Source organism: Rattus norvegicus, chromosome 16, assembly GCF_036323735.1.
Source record: "Rattus norvegicus strain BN/NHsdMcwi chromosome 16, GRCr8, whole genome shotgun sequence".
Taxonomy (NCBI): Eukaryota; Metazoa; Chordata; class Mammalia; order Rodentia; family Muridae; genus Rattus; species Rattus norvegicus.
In genome coordinates, this window is record NC_086034.1 from 4295001 (window position 1) to 4311845 (window position 16845).

Sequence of the window (16845 nt, forward strand, 5' to 3'; positions counted from 1 at the left end):
GTGTGTGTCTGTGTGTCTGTGTGAGTGTGAGTGTGTGTGTCTGTGTGTGTGTCTGTGTGAGTGTGAGTGTGTGTGTGTCTGTGTGTGTGTCTGTGTGTGTGTGTCTGTGTGTGTGTCTGTGTGTGTGTCTGTGTGAGTGTAAGTGTGTGTGTGTCTGTGTGAGTGTGAGTGTGTGTGTGTCTGTGTGTCTGTGTGTGTCTGTGTCTGTGTGTGTGTGTGTGTGTGTCTGTGTGTGTCTGTGTGTGTCTGTGTGTGTGTGTGTCTGTGTGTGTGTCTGTGTGTGTGTCTGTGTGTGTCTGTGTGTGTGTCTGTGTGTGTGGTGTGTGTGTCTGTGTGTGTGTGTGTGTGTGTCTGTGTGTGTCTGTGTGTGTGTGTGTGTGTGTGTGTGTGTGTGTGTGTGTACTGCCATCAGACGTCATCATCAGCTCCATCTGAGACTGAGCGTATGGGATTTGTGTGATGTGGTCAGGACATTAATACCAGGGCGATTAGAGCAAAGTTAGATGTTGATGATGGGGCTCCCACATGGACAGTTTCTAAACAATGATGCAAGTGAGAAGAGAATGGGTCCCCACAGCACTTGGCGGCCAAGCATTTGCAAAGTTCTCTGCTGCAATGTACTAATTGCAATGAAAGGAACAGAGACTTCGGCTATGGACAGTACTGTGCATTTATGTGTGTGTGTGTGTGTGTGTGTGTGTGTGTGTGTGTGTGTGTGTCTTGCCAGAAGAATGACCTACACATTCTCAACTTAGAAGGCCTTGTTCCTCTTAATGCCCATCTCTTCTTTAAAATGGGCTGAAGGCACAGACACCCAGGGAGCTGCCATTCTTGCCAGGATGGCAAACAATGTCACCTCCCTCTCAATGCCTCCTCGTGAGAGAAGTGTCAGTGGGTTAGAGTCTTTCCTCCTCTCCTCACTTTTCTCCTTCCTTTTGCATCATGGTGGATCTAGTATACTCAAGGCAAGTGCTCCACCATGAGCCACACAGTCAGCCACACATTATCTTTCTACTAAGTTGCCCGGACTGGCCTTGAACTTGTGACGCTCAGTCATAGCTTCTTCTGAAGATCCTGTCTGTCCTCTGGGAAACAGTTCCCACTGTTTTCTGGGTGAGTGATCTAGGCAACTTACTCCTGAGGATCGAGCTTCAGGAGACGGACCACAGACTCCCTTAGATGGGTCTCAGACACTTTTGGACAAAGGAGAAAAAAGCAGTGCTTTCTGTACTCGGGTACAGAAAATAGAGAAAAATCTATTTCCATTTATCTAGAAAGGTGTTCAATAGCTTCTATGAACACCACATTTTAGCAATGTAATTGGGAGGTAAGTCTTAATGAAGCAAATTTTCAGAGATCTTCTATCTGATTTGTTCTATTTCCAGTAAGTCAGTCTAGGAGCTATAGTATGAGTATTCGTTATAATGGATTTCAAACTGTGTAGAATTAAGGAAAAATATCAAAATACTAATAGATGCCTATTAATATAAGTGAATGCATTCAGATATGCATGGCTTTACACATAAGAACATAATAGAAGCTGAGGGATTTTTGTTGTTGTTGTTTTTTGTTTTTTGCCACTGGTGCACTGTTTGACTAGTACTATTAGACGCTATGCAAACCACCTCTTTGACACTATGACCCAAGTCAGTTCCAGGTGAAATCTGCTGCAAGACATCCTCACTGCAGAGCTGAAGAAACCCAAGAATGATGCTTCTCTTACCAGGGGCCTGAGCTCCGGGTGTGTCAAGATGTATCCATTATTCGTGATGGCAAAGGCATAACCATGAATTCCTAACTGTAAGGGAAAGCAAAAGAAACCTTCATTAACTGACTCCCAGGCGGATTCACAAAGCACAAAGCAGCCCGACCCGAGTAATTTACAGTTTAAACTTGGCATTCATAACCCTTATCAGCACAATATTTCATTAAAATGAATTCAAGGCACTGATCCTTGACATTTGGGTGGAAATGCGGAGCCTGTCACAGATAAGCTTGGCAAACAGCACAATTTGAAATGTCATATCCCCACACTGGTACCCTATGGCTTTATTTTTATTTATTTAAAACAAAACAATTACTATTTTAGAAAACCCAAGGAAGTCATGGATATTTCTGGAAAGGAGGGCATGTCAAAGCAAACAGAACTCTGGTGGCTGGGGTGTCTGCTCCCTTATCTAGATAAGGGAGGGGAGAGCTGTCCCACACTGTCTCGCTCCTCAGCTTCCTATCCCACACTCACAGGAGCCATTTCTAGCTCCACTCTCCTGCTCTGTCCGCTCCATAATCCTTAACATGTAAAAGTGTCCCCTCCAGCCCGTGCAGGAGCCGGCCAATCCCTTTATATCCTATCATTTTTATTGTAGCCCCCCAGCCTTCCCAAGCACGTTTCCATCCACACAAAGTCTGGGCAAATTTTTATGCAGAGCCTCGCTTAATTTATGTTTTCTGACTACATGGGACTATGGGAAATAGTTTGAGAGCAATGAAATGTTTTATTAGCTTTAAAAAGTATGTAATCAAATTTAACACTGCACTTATTTAAATAATAATCCCAGCTTTTTGACAATATTTCTATTACACACTTGACTGCACCCATTGGCTACAATAAATTTACCTACAAATCATTCATGTATTAAAATGGCCTCTGGCATAAAAGCCATACTGATTTCTCTCTAAAGAAAGAAATTGTAACCCACTTTGCCAGAGCAGTGAAAAGGAAGAAGGGAGACTGTTTTTTTTTTCTCTCTCTCTTTCTGTCTGAGGGATCATTTCACAGCTCTGAGGCCTTACTTATTTCTCCCTTAAATTCCCTGCCACTCACAGTTTTGAATATGATACTATTAAATGATCCAGACAACAGAGTTTACAAACCAGGAGTGACCCTGTCTGCTTGTTAGCTTAACGTCAAGGTGATATGAAATGAACTTCAGAGAATTTAACACCAGCAATTAAAAGTTTCCGTTGCATTACATAAAGCAAATATGCCTGCGGTCGTCAAGGGCAACAGACATTTCTCCCGGACTTACCTTGCACAGCAAGTCTTAATAACATTCTACTTGACTCTAATGATAAAAGTATATTTCATTATGCCTGGAAAGATAAACCCGAGATTTCCTATCCTTTGAGATGTATATCGTCTCTTTCATCTTGTCTCCTGGAAGAATGTCAGACAGTCAGCACTGCATTAATTATCGTTATTAAGTCTTGGTTTAATACGGGCTGGAAGGGTCAGGAGCCTGACTTCTTCCATTAAAGGCAAGAGTGGGGCTTGACTGGAAATTCAAACTCAGCATCAGACCAAACAAATGCTACTTTATGGCCAGCTAATGTAGTCAATGTCTGCCAGCATAGCCTGACTGTGCCTCTCACTCTGCTTGTGAGTCTCAAGAGAAGGTAGGTCTGGATGCTCTGCTCTTGCCCGGCACAGCACTTTAGAAGTGATAACTGTCCCCTATGAGGGTGTTATGGAGAGACAGGGCACGGAATATTAAAGGTTCGCCTCCCTCCACCAGAATATAAGAGCTATGAGGGCAAAAGTCAGAGTTTATGGTTAAAAATGACCAGAGGGGTGAGTGGGATGGGAAGCAGAGAGGAAACACAGGAAAAGAAGCAATAGGAGAAGAAGAAAAGAGAAAGAAAAAGTGAAATAGAAGCTGGCAAGGGTTTTACAGACTGAGCCCTCCTTTCTACTTCCTCCCTTAGAATACAAGGCACCTGGGCTTTCTGCAACAGCACCTTCTAACTGACCACTTGCTTGCTGTCTCTGTCTGCTGCCCATCACCCTCTCGCTCATGCCTCTACTCGCTAGACTCAGGCTCTACCCTCGCACCCCCATTTGAAGACACCCCAACTGTTCTCCATACTTGCCGGTGGTCTCCTGACAGCTGTTGGCTGTGGGATTCTCGTTTTGGGTCTCCTGGTTTTAGGAACTGAATGATAAGTCTTCCTCACCACTTCCTCAGTTGCTGGGCCCCACCATTTTTCTTCTGTTTTCTGCTTTGTCATTCCTCAGGCCCCAGATCTCCTTCAGAACCTGTTCCCAGTAGTTCCTATTCTGACTTAACTCTACTTTCCCTCTATGAGTTTCAGCCGCCATTTCTGTTGTTAGCCCAAGGGCCCTGCTTCCTTGGGCTCTCCCATTCAGAGGTAGTCAATACGTCCAGTAACTGTTAGTTCTTGGTCCCCCTCCTGACAGAACAGTGTCTCTCAAGCTCTTTCTGTTCTTGTCTCCTCTGGGTGAGTGGCACTAGCATCTCCCAGATCCACAGCTAGAAACCAAAGCATCTCCTTAGCCTGTTCTAGTTATCCACAATCCTCCAAACCAACTAGTCATAACATTCTGTTGTTTTCTCTGTGACATTCCTTGGATGCAAGACTTTCTCCTCATGTTGTCAATCATGATATTGCTTCAGTTTCCAAAAATGGTTCACGCCAGTCTCTAGGCCCCAAGACAGACCAAAGTCAAAGGCAATTCTTACCATGCTGTCTGAAGTACCCACACTACCTCTTTTATCTGCTGCCCCTCAGTACACCTGGCAGTGGCAGTCCCCTTTCCTACACAAGCCTTTCCTTGGGTACTATCCTAGTGCATCCCCTTCAACTGAATTCTTACCTACTACTCTTCCAGCCTCAGGACTGTCTTCTGCACATTTTCTGTCTCTGTTCTTGCTTCCTCATTTCCACTCCATTTTTATAACCATGATAATATTTCACTTCTACCTTGTGCAGGGCATAAATATGCTATGATATCTTCTTGATTCTCAGCCCTACTTGGTTCTCCTCCATTCCTCTGGCTTGCTCTAGAAAGCATCCAGGGCTGTATCTCTCCTGTTTGTAGGAAGGAGCTACCACACTAATCTTGGGCTTCTGCAACCTTTAGTGCCACATCAGATCATGGCAGGCACTCAGTTAAATCCGCACGTGTTTTAGGCACTTATCACTTTGTTCAAACACTATCTAGATGATCTTTAACAATGGGGCCAAAGTAAACACTAAAAATGAGCCAAAAAGAAGCTGATCCACTTCAGCACACACAGCCAGCCCTTCTCAAACCTGTGCCTAACTTTCCCTGACATTCAGAAGCTATGGGGTTAAACTCCATCCCATAAGGACGTTCTGAGGAAACTGCACTAGAAAGTGCCTGCTGGTTGGTGACTCTTGGAGATCATCTGATACAGCTCCAGGGAGAGACTGGAGATGGATCTCTCTGAGAATCAAAACTTCATAAAATGACAATAGACAATGTTTGGTTTTGGCCACAAATCAATATGCTGACGAAATTCCTAACTCTCATTTCACTTGAAACACAGCCAGTCTCCCTGTCCGTTTGCATGTTCAGTCCCACGGAGTAACAGGGAACAGATTGGACACGGGACCTTCCAGCAAGGAGCTGCCAAACAGGCCTTGGATCCACAGCTCGCTCTTCTACTCCCCTGGAGACCAGGAGCTGTGCAGACCCCTGTCCCTGGGAGAGGAGCATGTCCCTTCCAAGCTGAGAGCCTTCAGGCTAATGAAGTGAACCCAATTATAAAACGGCTCGTTATGGTAACAGAGGCCATGGTGTCTGGAAATTATTGCTGGGGTGTCTGGAATTCTTAATAAAAATTATAGGAAGTCTGATGGCTTGCGGGGGAAATATATGGAGCTTGCGGAGAAAGAACAATCCTTGGGAAAATCCCAAGAGCTAAGAGCTGACACATCCTTATAACTTACTAACCAGGACGACTAGTACCACTTGGATCCTACCCCCTGGAGTTTCTCCTTCCCTCCTGTCCCTGGCTCTACCTGGCCAACACGCACACCTTTCCCAAAATTCTTTATGGGAATAGAGGAGGGACAGACGACTTAGGTCAATGTACCATACCTCTGTTTCCAGGATTCCCACCAGGCTCGGGAAAAGAACAGAACACATTCCCAGAGATTCTGGTTCCTTCCCTCCCTCCCCACAGCTCCCCTCGCTTCTCTTTGGTCCCTCCTCACGTCGAACTGTGTTTTGTTGATTTCTTCCTCTGTGAGTGATGCTGAAAAGGCAGCCATGCATGTAGAGGACTTTGGATGACACCAGCCACATGGTAAGAACAATAAACATGCTATTTTTCCATTATCCCTATGGTTTTATTTTAACTGTGTTTTAACAATCATAATGATTACTTTCATCATTCCTAGTGATATTGGGGTCCTAGAGGCTAAAATCGTGGCTTTCCTGCTTGAAAGCTACAAAACATGGCAAGAGTGTTTAACCTTTCTGTGTCCTGGCTTTTTGTCTTGCTGGCTTTTTGCTTTAGAATTGTGGTAAAATGGTGCCTACCTATTATTAACACATCTTAGCCCATTTCCCAGTAGAAGACATTTTGAGAAACTGACCCTGAAGGTAATTGTTAACATTCCATTTTTAGCCCACTCTTCCTCAACTCATTTGGTACATTTTGAGCAGCGACCAAGTGCTTGGATGTCTACATATCCTCACTGAAACCAGAACTTAAAATTGATTTGAAACACTACAAGTGTATGCCTTCTGTAAATAGTAGGCGCTTGGTTATGGGTGCCAAGGTCTGTCTGGGGATTTCAACAAAAGTCCTCTCTCTTCAGAAGCCATGAAGCCTTCCTCTTCCCATGCATGGCTTTCCTTTTCTGAGGGTCTATCAGTTTTACTTCCTGATTATGTGAGGCTGGATCAACTAGAAGCTCTGCTATGGCTCTGGAAACATAATCCAACTTCTGGGAGTCTTGGTAGAAGATTACTGTCCCCTCTTGACAACTGTCAGCTCTTACTATTTTCTTGTTTTATCAGAAGGTTAGCAAGGCTGACGCCTGCACCAGCCTCAGCAAACTAGACCAGGAAGCCAAGCAAGCAGGCTGGCAATGAACACCAACAGAATCCTGGCCCGCCTTCACTCTTCATAAAAGCAGAGGAAGAATTTGCCAACCAGTCAGCCCAAAGCTGGGTGGGCCGGCTAATCTAATTGGGACTGAGGAATAAAGAAACAATGGAGGCCTGGGCAGTAGGTGGAGGCCTATGACCAGTAGGCCACCCAAGACTTTCAGTACACTCTGCCATTTCCCCACTCAGGGACCCTTTGACCACTTCTGTGTGACTGAACTGAGCCTTGAGTGTACTAGCCTCTCCCCATTCATTGATCTGTTCTTCTCTCCACCAGAAAATGAGAGTTTTCCTCATGAGAATTCAATGATTCTTTAGACCATCTCTTGAAAGACTAGTCAATAATGTCAACAATGAAAGGAAAATATAAGAACTTCATCAAAACTCATGGTTTCCACATGAAGCCTTTACACTGAGGTTAGAGGAGGCAGTAAGGAAGTAACCCATATTAATTAAGATAAACCCATCAAGGAATAGTACAGATTATACACAGGTAGACAATAGTCTATGACAGCAGCATGGCGAATCCAAAATGCAGGCAGAGTCCAGAGCCAGACTATGAAATCTGTTTCTGGTCCATTTGGCACTAGCTACAGTGAACTAGTATATTACCTTGTATTTGGGGATGGTCTTCAGAAGCTCTTTTACTGGGACATCTGTGCCAACCACACCCAGAAGAATGCCCTTTGACCTCTGTAGAAAATAGACATTAAGAAGAATACAATAGGTTAGTATGTGATCTTCCCAGAGACCACTAACTCAAATCCCCACAGGCCTCTTTTACATTCTACTTTCCACCCAAAGCATAGCTAGTCAAGAAGGGGACTGTCTCTGACTTAACAGCAGCACACTGACGCCAAGACATTCTAGTGTTCTGCTTCTTCTTGAAGACTGAAATATGGTGTGCAGGAGCCCAGAAGTTTCATGCATAAAGACTCAGATTATGAAGCAGATTATAGTGGCATCTGTTTTATTCCCCTGGCATACACTACCATCTGGTATTCACAAAGAAGATATCTAGTGGTCAGAGAGAAGCACTTTTTTGTTATTTGTTTACATATATATATATATATATATATATATATATATATATATCAGCAGTTTATATATATATGCAGTGTTGTAGAACCAGGGTCCCAGGGCAGGAGGCCACTGTGATTTGTTGAAACTTCCAATAACAGAAAGGCTATTAGGAATAACATATAAATTACTGCTGTCTGATGCTTTATGGTTTTGTTTGTGGTTTAAGTCATGTTCTGGCAAACTCAAACTCTCTCAACTACAGAATCCAATGGCATTTGGAAAAAATAGGGCTTTTGCAGATGCTATAGCTAAAGACCTCCAGAAGAATCATCTTCGGTTCATAGAGGTACATAAATAGAGTGACTGATCTCTTTAGGAAGAAGAGGTCTGGTTGTAGTGAGAAGGACACATACAAACGTACTAATGTGCAATGAAGCTGCCAAGGGTATGGGGCTCCAGCAGCCAGAAATAACAAGGAAGCCTTCTTCCTTTGTCCCTTTAGAGGGACCATGGCTCTGCAATCATCTTGATTTCAGACTCTCAGGATCCACAGCTAGTTGGTACACCATTCCATTTTTCAGTACTTCGATACCTCTGCTCCAAGAAATTAAAGATAATGGAGGAGAAGGGCAGCCGCCACAATCAAGAATTGTCTGAGAATTTTCCTCCTCTAGATACTGAGTGTCTACATTTTAGAGAGGGGTTAGGGATGCTAAGAACTCTGCCTATCCTCTCATTTACACTGGACGCACTGGTCCTCACAGTAGGGTGAAATACTGAGGATAAACTCACATACAGTACCCTGACGGGGAACAGAGAAACCATTTTCTCTAGAGCTCAGATGCAAAGGAATTGGAGAAACAACCTTCCTCCCCCACACCTCCAGCACCAGGCAGAGGGCACATTGCCATACTCACAGTTTCGTTCTGCTTACTAAACACAGGCATGGCCACTGTGGTCATCAAGACGAGGCCCTGATCATCAGCAAGCTGGATGGAGACAGAAAAGGCAGTTACTGGACACCCTGTGGATGCCTCAGTGCAGAGGGCCCCCATTGGCCAGTGCATCTTTCCTAGCCAAAGGCTGCTGAGAAAGAGGCCTCCAGATTCTTCAGCAGGGAGTGAGCATGGAGGTTTCTACCTGATCTGCAGGCCAACAGTCCCCTGGCCTCAGCTGGAAACCGGACCGCCAGTCACTCCAGCTGACACATCTGTGCTTACAGCTATTTTTTTTTTTTTTACCTCAGCTGAACCTCATTTGGATTTCAATGATTTGTTTTATTACAACACATCCATTTTACTGTTTTATTCCCCAGACATTTATGTTCGGTATGTGTGATAATAAGGCTTCTGATAATGCAAGATCAGAAACCTCGGACATAGGGGTTGGGGGTGGGGGCTTCAGAAAATATCCTTAAGGGAAACAGATCCCGGAAGCTCTTATTCTCTCTAAGGCAGACCAGTCAAGCCCCTTCACCTCTTCAGATTCCTGAATGCTAGTCCCAACTGGAAAGCAAATGAGTGAAAGACAGCTTTAGCACACGACCCTGAAAATTGCCAGTAAGAAGCTAATCGCTGCTTCCAAAGGAAGTACTTCTGAAATCGGATGCAAACTCCTAATGCTTTGAGCCTCATACAGACACTGTGAGACCTCCGGGCACATCTGCTTCTCATACAGTGTAGTGTCCCCAGGAGGGACACAGGCAGGAATAGCTGTTCTACCCTAGTAACAAATGAGGAAAGAGAGTCTCTGAGCACAGTTGTAGCCTTTGGTTCGAGACAAATCTATCCCTGATTGTCAGCTTCAAGTTTCTTAGCTGCACTTGCTAGGCCTTCCTCATTGAAATCGTGCAAATTAACATTACCATAAAGACAAGCGGTACCAGTGCCCAGCACGGTACTCTGACATAGAGTCTCTCAAAGGACACTGGATTCCTTTCTCCACTCTTAAGGTCATTCGGCAAGGCAAGTACCTGGCAGAATTAGACCATCAAAGAGAGCAAGGGTTGGTTTGGCAGTGCTGACAGGTACCAAAGTTGGTCTGGAAAGCCAATGGGAGAGAGATCCTTTCTGTTTTGTATCTCCCTTGAACACCTGCTATGATCGCTCTGAGGGCAGGAATCAACTATCTTCAGCCTACAACATTTTTTTTTTTGGATATTTTACTTTTCCATGGCGATAACTCTATGGAATAATTAGGAGCTCTCCCATAGAACTTCTTTCTTAGGAAGAGGCTGCCTAAGGAGATGATGCTAGAACCCAAGGGGCTGATAGCTATACAGATTGTCTAGTCTCTTATGCAAAAGTCAGTGAACTGAGCTTAGCTCATCTTTTCTAGTGTTGGATTTTTTTTTTTTTTTATGAGAAGGAATCTTACATAGCCCGGGCTGTACTTAAACTTGCGATCCTCTTCTTAGCTCAGTGCTGAGATTACAGGTCTGGACCATCAAACCCCTGCTTCCCTGTTCACTTAGTGTCATATATGTGCATCATGCACACTATTGGGGTTTCTATAGACCTCACTACTTACAGTGCGATCCCCAAGACAATAGCACCTCAGTGCTTGCTATAAATGCAAAACTTCAGGGACCATTCTAGTCTTTCTGAATAGAAACTCTTATTTTAAAAATTTAGTACACATGAAGAATAAAAGTCAAGAAATATTGTTACAGGGAGAACTTCTTCATGGCTCCCCCTATTAACAATTTTGAGAACAAAAGAAAAGCTGTTGAATGTTGGAAGGTTTTCCCTACAGTAATGGAGGGAACTGGTTAGTCTTCCGTCTACTCAGAAGTGAGCCTGAAAGTGAGACAAGAATGTCATGGCCTTGGAGGACCAGAAAACCTGCGGCACCTTAGGGGTTAATTGTGGTGTCTGTCCATTTGTTTGATCAACCACTGTCTGAATAGAGGTTGGAAAGACCCCTTTACCACTTAACTGAGATTTAAACAGTTAGACTCTGAATAAAGCAGAACAACCTCCACAATTTGCGCGGGCCTCATCCAGTCAGTTGAAGGAAAACACAGCCTTCGAAGAAGAAATTCTGCCTCCACTTTGCCTTTGAGTTTAACATCAAAACATCAACCCTTCCTGGAATTTCCAGGACATCAATTTGTTTTATAGATTCACATATATTAGATTCCACATATATATTCTTCACTACAAATCTCTCTCCACATATAAGCATGCATCTACATTTTTATATAACCACATGCATACCTACATAGGATGCCTTTACATGCCTATGTATATACACACAGTGTCTTATGCACATGTTTTCTCTATATAAGCTCTTACATTGTTCTGTCTCTTCTGAGACCGCTGAAGAATGGGCCTGTCACCTAGGTAACTTGCTGGGCATGAGCATAAGTAAATAAGTTATTTTCTAATATTAATAACCAAACTGTATTAACTCAAGACAACGTTGACAGTAATTGTTGTGCCAAGAATCAAGTCAGCCAGTATATCCAGCACAGTAATTGTTTGTGGGAACATAGTTTCAACTTCTACTAAAAGTTCTTAAAGTATGGTATGGGGGCCATTGGAGGCTCAATGGCAGAACCAGACGGGAGTAACCAGCCCTCTTAGCATTAGACATCCCATTTCACAACTCCTTGATTAATCCTCACTGCTACACAGCAAAGTTAATTTGAGCTGATCCGTAACCCTGGACAACTTCCACTTTTGCAACTCAGATCAAAATTTCAGGCAGTGCCAACATGGATCACGATGAAACCAAAAACATAGCATTGACAGTAATAAGAAATGAAGCATTTCCCCTGCAACCAGTAAGGGTTAGTTATAAATCATTAGTAATTGTCCTGGCACAAAGGCAAAATCAGGGGAAAGGGACTTCCAAATGTTAAGCCAGAACACAGAGTCAGTGTCTCTCTGGCAAAAAGAAAAGAAACAATAACAACAACAACAACAACCAAAAAAAAAAAACCCAAAAAACAAAACAAAAATGTCATTATACTATTGCATTTTTTACTAAAGCCACTCATTTGTAACCAGCTCTAGGTAAACAAAAGAAACACAGTAAGTCTGGGGGAGTGGAGGCGCCACAGAGTTCACATGTGGGACTGTAATCTTGTGTGCTCTTCTGCTAAGAGTTGCAGCCCACTTATACACTGGCTTGTTGAGAACTCCAGCCTGCAGGCTTCCTCTGTAAACCAGCCCATCTTAAAGTCATGAAAACTAGCAGAAATGCAGAAACAGCACCTGTGCAGTATAGAAACCCTCACCTGCCCTCCATCAGCCCTGGCCTCCCCAGTTTGGCCTCTGTACACCTGAAACATTTCATGGAGGAGAAAAAAAAATCAATCTGAAAGTTTGTTTGCACCACAAGCTCTTTAGGATCAAAGGGCATCCTGGGCTCCTGTCACAGAATATAGCAACCTGTGGCAAGAGGTTTTTAATCTAGACCTCCAAGCAGAAATTATGCAGTCGACACAGCCAGAAGTCCTCTGTCTCCAACAGTCACTAGGGGTGGCCTGCTTTTTGTGGTCCTCAACTTGTAGCTGCTGCTGAGACAAAGTAAGTGCTTAGGATTCATTCTTCCAAGGCTTCCAAGAAAAAAAATGCAGATATGAAGTCAACATTCATTTTCCAAAAGGTAGGAGTAAGAGATGGGGGTCACCAAAATCCCATTAACGAAGTACAAGTGAGAATCCTAAAGTGACCTGCTGTTCAATTATACTTGTCCAAGTTTTGAACAGCCTGAATTTCTCAGCTATGGTGTGCTGTTGTATAATGTGTGTATAAACCCATATCCCTCATTTCCTATGCTACATGACGCAGACTGTTCTGGAATCAAGGAAATGATGGGTAATAACGCTGAACATCTGGTTCATAAAACACAAACTTGCTCAACAGATCGACAGCTTCCTGTTAGCTTCCCAAGTTAACAATGTGTCCATCTCTATGAGTGTGCATTCAGACTCATGTGCGAGTTCTGGGCAGCCATGCCAGGCCTCTACTCCTAGCGCTTCATCTGTTTCCACGGGTGGCACTAGACAGGGATGGGGTCAGTCCCGAGGGTGTGGCCACAGCAGCATCCTACCTCCAGATCCCTGGTTCACAGCTGGCCTGCTCCTTGCTATACACCATTTGCCTTCAGAATTTCCCTAAGCCTCAGTCATATGCCCAGTCCTTTTCTGTGTGCTATGAGAATAACTAAGCACTGGGCTATTTTCCCCAAGGAAGCCCAGGCTTGCTTACAGAGGCAGAAAAACCAATGAGACAGATGGAGGAGATCTAGGAGAGGCTGGCATGCTGGCCTCTTGTAGTAGGCAGAGTCTGTCTCCTTCCAGTCCAGCTTGGGTTCAAGTGGCCATCTTGTACTTATTGAAACCAGTCACAAGAAAATGGCAGCTACAAATGACTCTCAAAAGCTGGCTTAATAAACAGGAAGTGGTTTCCCGCTTCACTCCATTTCCCCGCTAAATTATCGATACATGCAATAATAATACCAAGGTAGAAGTTTGGAAATTGCCCTTTTCTTCCTGAAGATATCAACCCCTCCCTTAGATAGATCCTCTTCACCCTTTCCAACCACACGGTTTTGGTGACCGCTGACACCTCTCACCTTGCACATGTGGCTAGGTTGACCAGCTGGAGGGTTTCTCGTGCACATGTATATACCACCTAGGCTGTAAAATTGGCTTATTAATTGGACACGTGACCTGTGTTTCCTGGGATGTTTTGTCTTTTTGTTATCTCAAGCTGGTGGGAAGATCCTCTCTCTGCTGGGTGGGTATAAGAACCTAAGTGTGGGGCTCATCTCCCCTCAACACAGACAGAAAATTAAACCCTCCCCAGAAGAAAGAAAGCAAAAGAGAGAGAGAGAGAGAGAGAGAGAGAGGGAAAGGGAGAGAGAGGGAAAGGGAGAGAGAGAGAGTGAGAGAGAGAGTGAGTCAGTCCTTGGAGGGGAAGAGGGGAAGGTGGAAGAGTGGGAGAGGAGGGAGGGAAGGAAAGTGGAGAGGAGGGAGAGAAAGGAGAGGGGATAGATGAGAGAAGAGAGGGAAGACTGGGCCTGGGAGATACAGGCAGGAAGGGGGGGCTAAAGAGAGTAAATGGAAATGTAAGGGGGGGCAAGAACCTCTAGATGCCTTCATTCCTAGGGACTATGTTTTATAACAGCTATGTTGTCATTAAGAATTTATGAAGAATCTTCACAATGAATAAAAGCTCGGCTGCTTTGAGATCACCGGTAAGAAGTTGCCACCTTGGGGGTCTCCTTTGGCCAACAGAACAGAGATGCAGACACAGGCAGTGTAAGAGAGAGCAGGCCTAGAGCTGGTCAGATGAATGTGGCCCTTCAAGGGGACTGGGGACAGTGGTGGCTACCGACCAGCCTCTGATTTTGAAGGACCTTTGTCTGCCTGGCCATTTTAAAGTCTCCATTATGAGGAAGTTGATCAGGCCAGGGGCAGGATACTGTCTTCTCCTGCAGCTGGACGCCCAGGGGGTAATCCAAGCCTTAGCGGGGAGGTGAGCTGAGCATTCAAGCGAGTTAAGAACAGACTGCTTGGCAGAACATTCAAGGACTGTCAGGTGGGTTCCAGATCTGCTCAGCCCCAGAGGCTGAGGCTGGAGGGAGGGCTGTGCACAATGGCAAACTCTACTGGAAAGACTGGTTCTCAGCCAAGGGCAAAGGCTAATTCATTTACTCTCCTCCAATACACCATTTCTTCTATAGTTCACGTCTCCATTCTTCTGCTTTGCTTATTGAAGCTGATCAACACATTGACTAGATTAACAGAGTGTATGGTATCCATCCATAGTACTACCGTACATGGATATTTTATACAGGAGGTATAATGCTTAAATACAAACCCATGTTTCCCCTGTTTCCTTCAACACCAACAATTAACCACACTCAGCAGTCTGTAAAAGGACACTGTTGCCATCTAGTGGTAGCCTGTGTGAATTGCAGGCACACTGCCCTAGGAGATAAAAAGCCATTTTCGAAGTATGAGGTTTTCCAGTAAAAACACATTTAAAAGGCAGCCGGTGTTATTTAATAGCTACCTAGTTGAAGCATAAGCTGCATTAGCTATTAGTTCTGTCAAAAAACATTCGCCTTGACAGGAAAGGAATATTACTAAGATGTAGAAAAACACAGCTGTGCTCACCTTTGAATACCAAGTGAGGCATTTTGAATGGAAAATGACAGATTATTTATTGCTGTGGAGTCTGGGAATGCAACCAGGGAGCCCAGAAAAAGCCAAGTCCTCTAAGACCCACCTTCTCAAATGCAGTTTGCACACAGGGCAAGTTACCTTTCTCATGTTCTCTCCTTGGACCCATGAAGTCTGAGATCTTGGGGGTTCCCAGAGGCCAGGCTCTGGGTGGTACATAATGAGGGAGATTGTGAACAGGGGGAAAACATACGTCCCCCATGTTCTCCATTTTACACTACTAAGAAAGTTCCTGAAAGTCACCAAAACGACTCCCATATAAGTTAGCGCACAGGAAGAACAGAGAAATGGGTTCAGAAAGGGGACACAGAAGCAGGTGGTAGCTATGCTGAAACTCTTCACAGCTAAAGAGTCTGGACCTCCCCCTTTAAATCCTTAAACACAGAAGAGCCCCTTTATGTCAGTCACCTACCACTGCCCCAAATACGTTGTTCCCACTACTTTCCGTTACACGATACGATGACACAACTGTCGTTAATACCAAAGTAGGATGTTAGGGGAGGCACCTAGTAGGGACACATGAGTGTTGCAGTCACGTTCAGTGCAACCATGGCCCTGATGAAGACACAGGCTGCCTTCAGTTGGGCAAGGCTGTGAAAGTCCATCCTGGGGTGACAATGAAACCAATGTCACCCATGGGAGCCAGGATCAGGCAGCTTGTTGGATACCAGCACCATCTGGCTCAGGCTGACCTGACTGAAGTCTTTGCTCTCATAATCTTTGATTTCCACTTTCTGACTGTTGAACAGAGGCCAGTTTTTTTTTTTTTTTTTGGTTCTTTTTTTCGGAGCTGGGGACCGAACCCAGGGCCTTGCGCTTCCTAGGTAAGCGCTCTACCACTGAGCTAAATCCCCAGCCCGGAGCAGAGGCCAGTTTTGACATGCTCTCTGTGACTTGCTCTCTGTGACATGCTCTCTGGGACTTGCTTATTTAAGTGTTGATTCATGAACATGTTGCTCGGCAATCTAAAAAGCCATGTGGAAATGGGAAGGGAGTCATTTGGCTCATTGGTAGAAGAACTCAAAGACTCTCATGTCCCCATGGTAAGATGAGAATATATACGCATATATTCTGAGGATGTTCGGGGCACAGAGGGTGGTGTGGTCATAGACCATCCATATACATTTATAATGAACTCAAAATGTAATTTTCCTGGGCCCCTTGTGTTCTAGTTCCAGAAAGCAAGTCCATGTGTGATCTCTTTGAGACCCTAACAGAGCACCTCACGTGAGAATCTGGGTAAATCCCAACATTCGGAAAAATAAACTGAGTAGCAGAAGTGTACCGTGGCATGAGAGTGTTTGTCTAAACTTTTAAATATACACAACGGTGATGCCCGTCTGTTGTGTGGATATGGACTCTCATAGAAGACAATCTGCACCAGCAATTGGGACACTAACGTTAGCAGAAATCGGAGATCGTAACCCAAGCAGGCATCTGCAGAAACTTAACAAAGGGCTATTTGCAAAGGTGCAGACAGAATGTCAGGTTCCCCCAGGGAACAGCACAGTTTCCGGGAGTGTGGGCTGGGGATAGTGGGCACAGCCGTATATCAGGGAGGGGAGTGGAAAGAACAGCTGTGAGAGCCGAGGTGGATAGGCTGGGCATTCATGGCTTTCAGGAACAGCCAGGATTTCCCACAAGAAGACTTCTCTGGCAAAGATACCAATGAGAGTCAGAATACCCCACAGGTGAATGGTCGGTCAAGGCAAGCTCTTCGATTTTCATGAGATTTCAT

The 16845-nt window shown here is 44.5% G+C and overlaps 1 protein-coding gene across 5 annotated transcripts in view; it reads right to left on the reverse strand.

Annotated features, from left to right (window-relative positions):
• Cacna2d3 (calcium voltage-gated channel auxiliary subunit alpha2delta 3) overlaps positions 1-16845 on the reverse strand; it is an 813990-nt gene that overhangs the window by 189953 nt on the left and 607192 nt on the right. For all 5 annotated transcript variants that reach the window (XR_005494606.2, XM_063275287.1, XM_063275286.1 and 2 more), the window contains 3 exon segments: positions 8824-8895; positions 7496-7576; positions 1724-1798 (listed from right to left, as the gene is read on the reverse strand). Coding sequence is in view for 4 of the 5 variants with exons in the window: in XM_063275287.1 (XP_063131357.1) it covers positions 1724-1798; positions 7496-7576; positions 8824-8895 (228 nt within the window). In the remaining variant the exon portion in view is untranslated.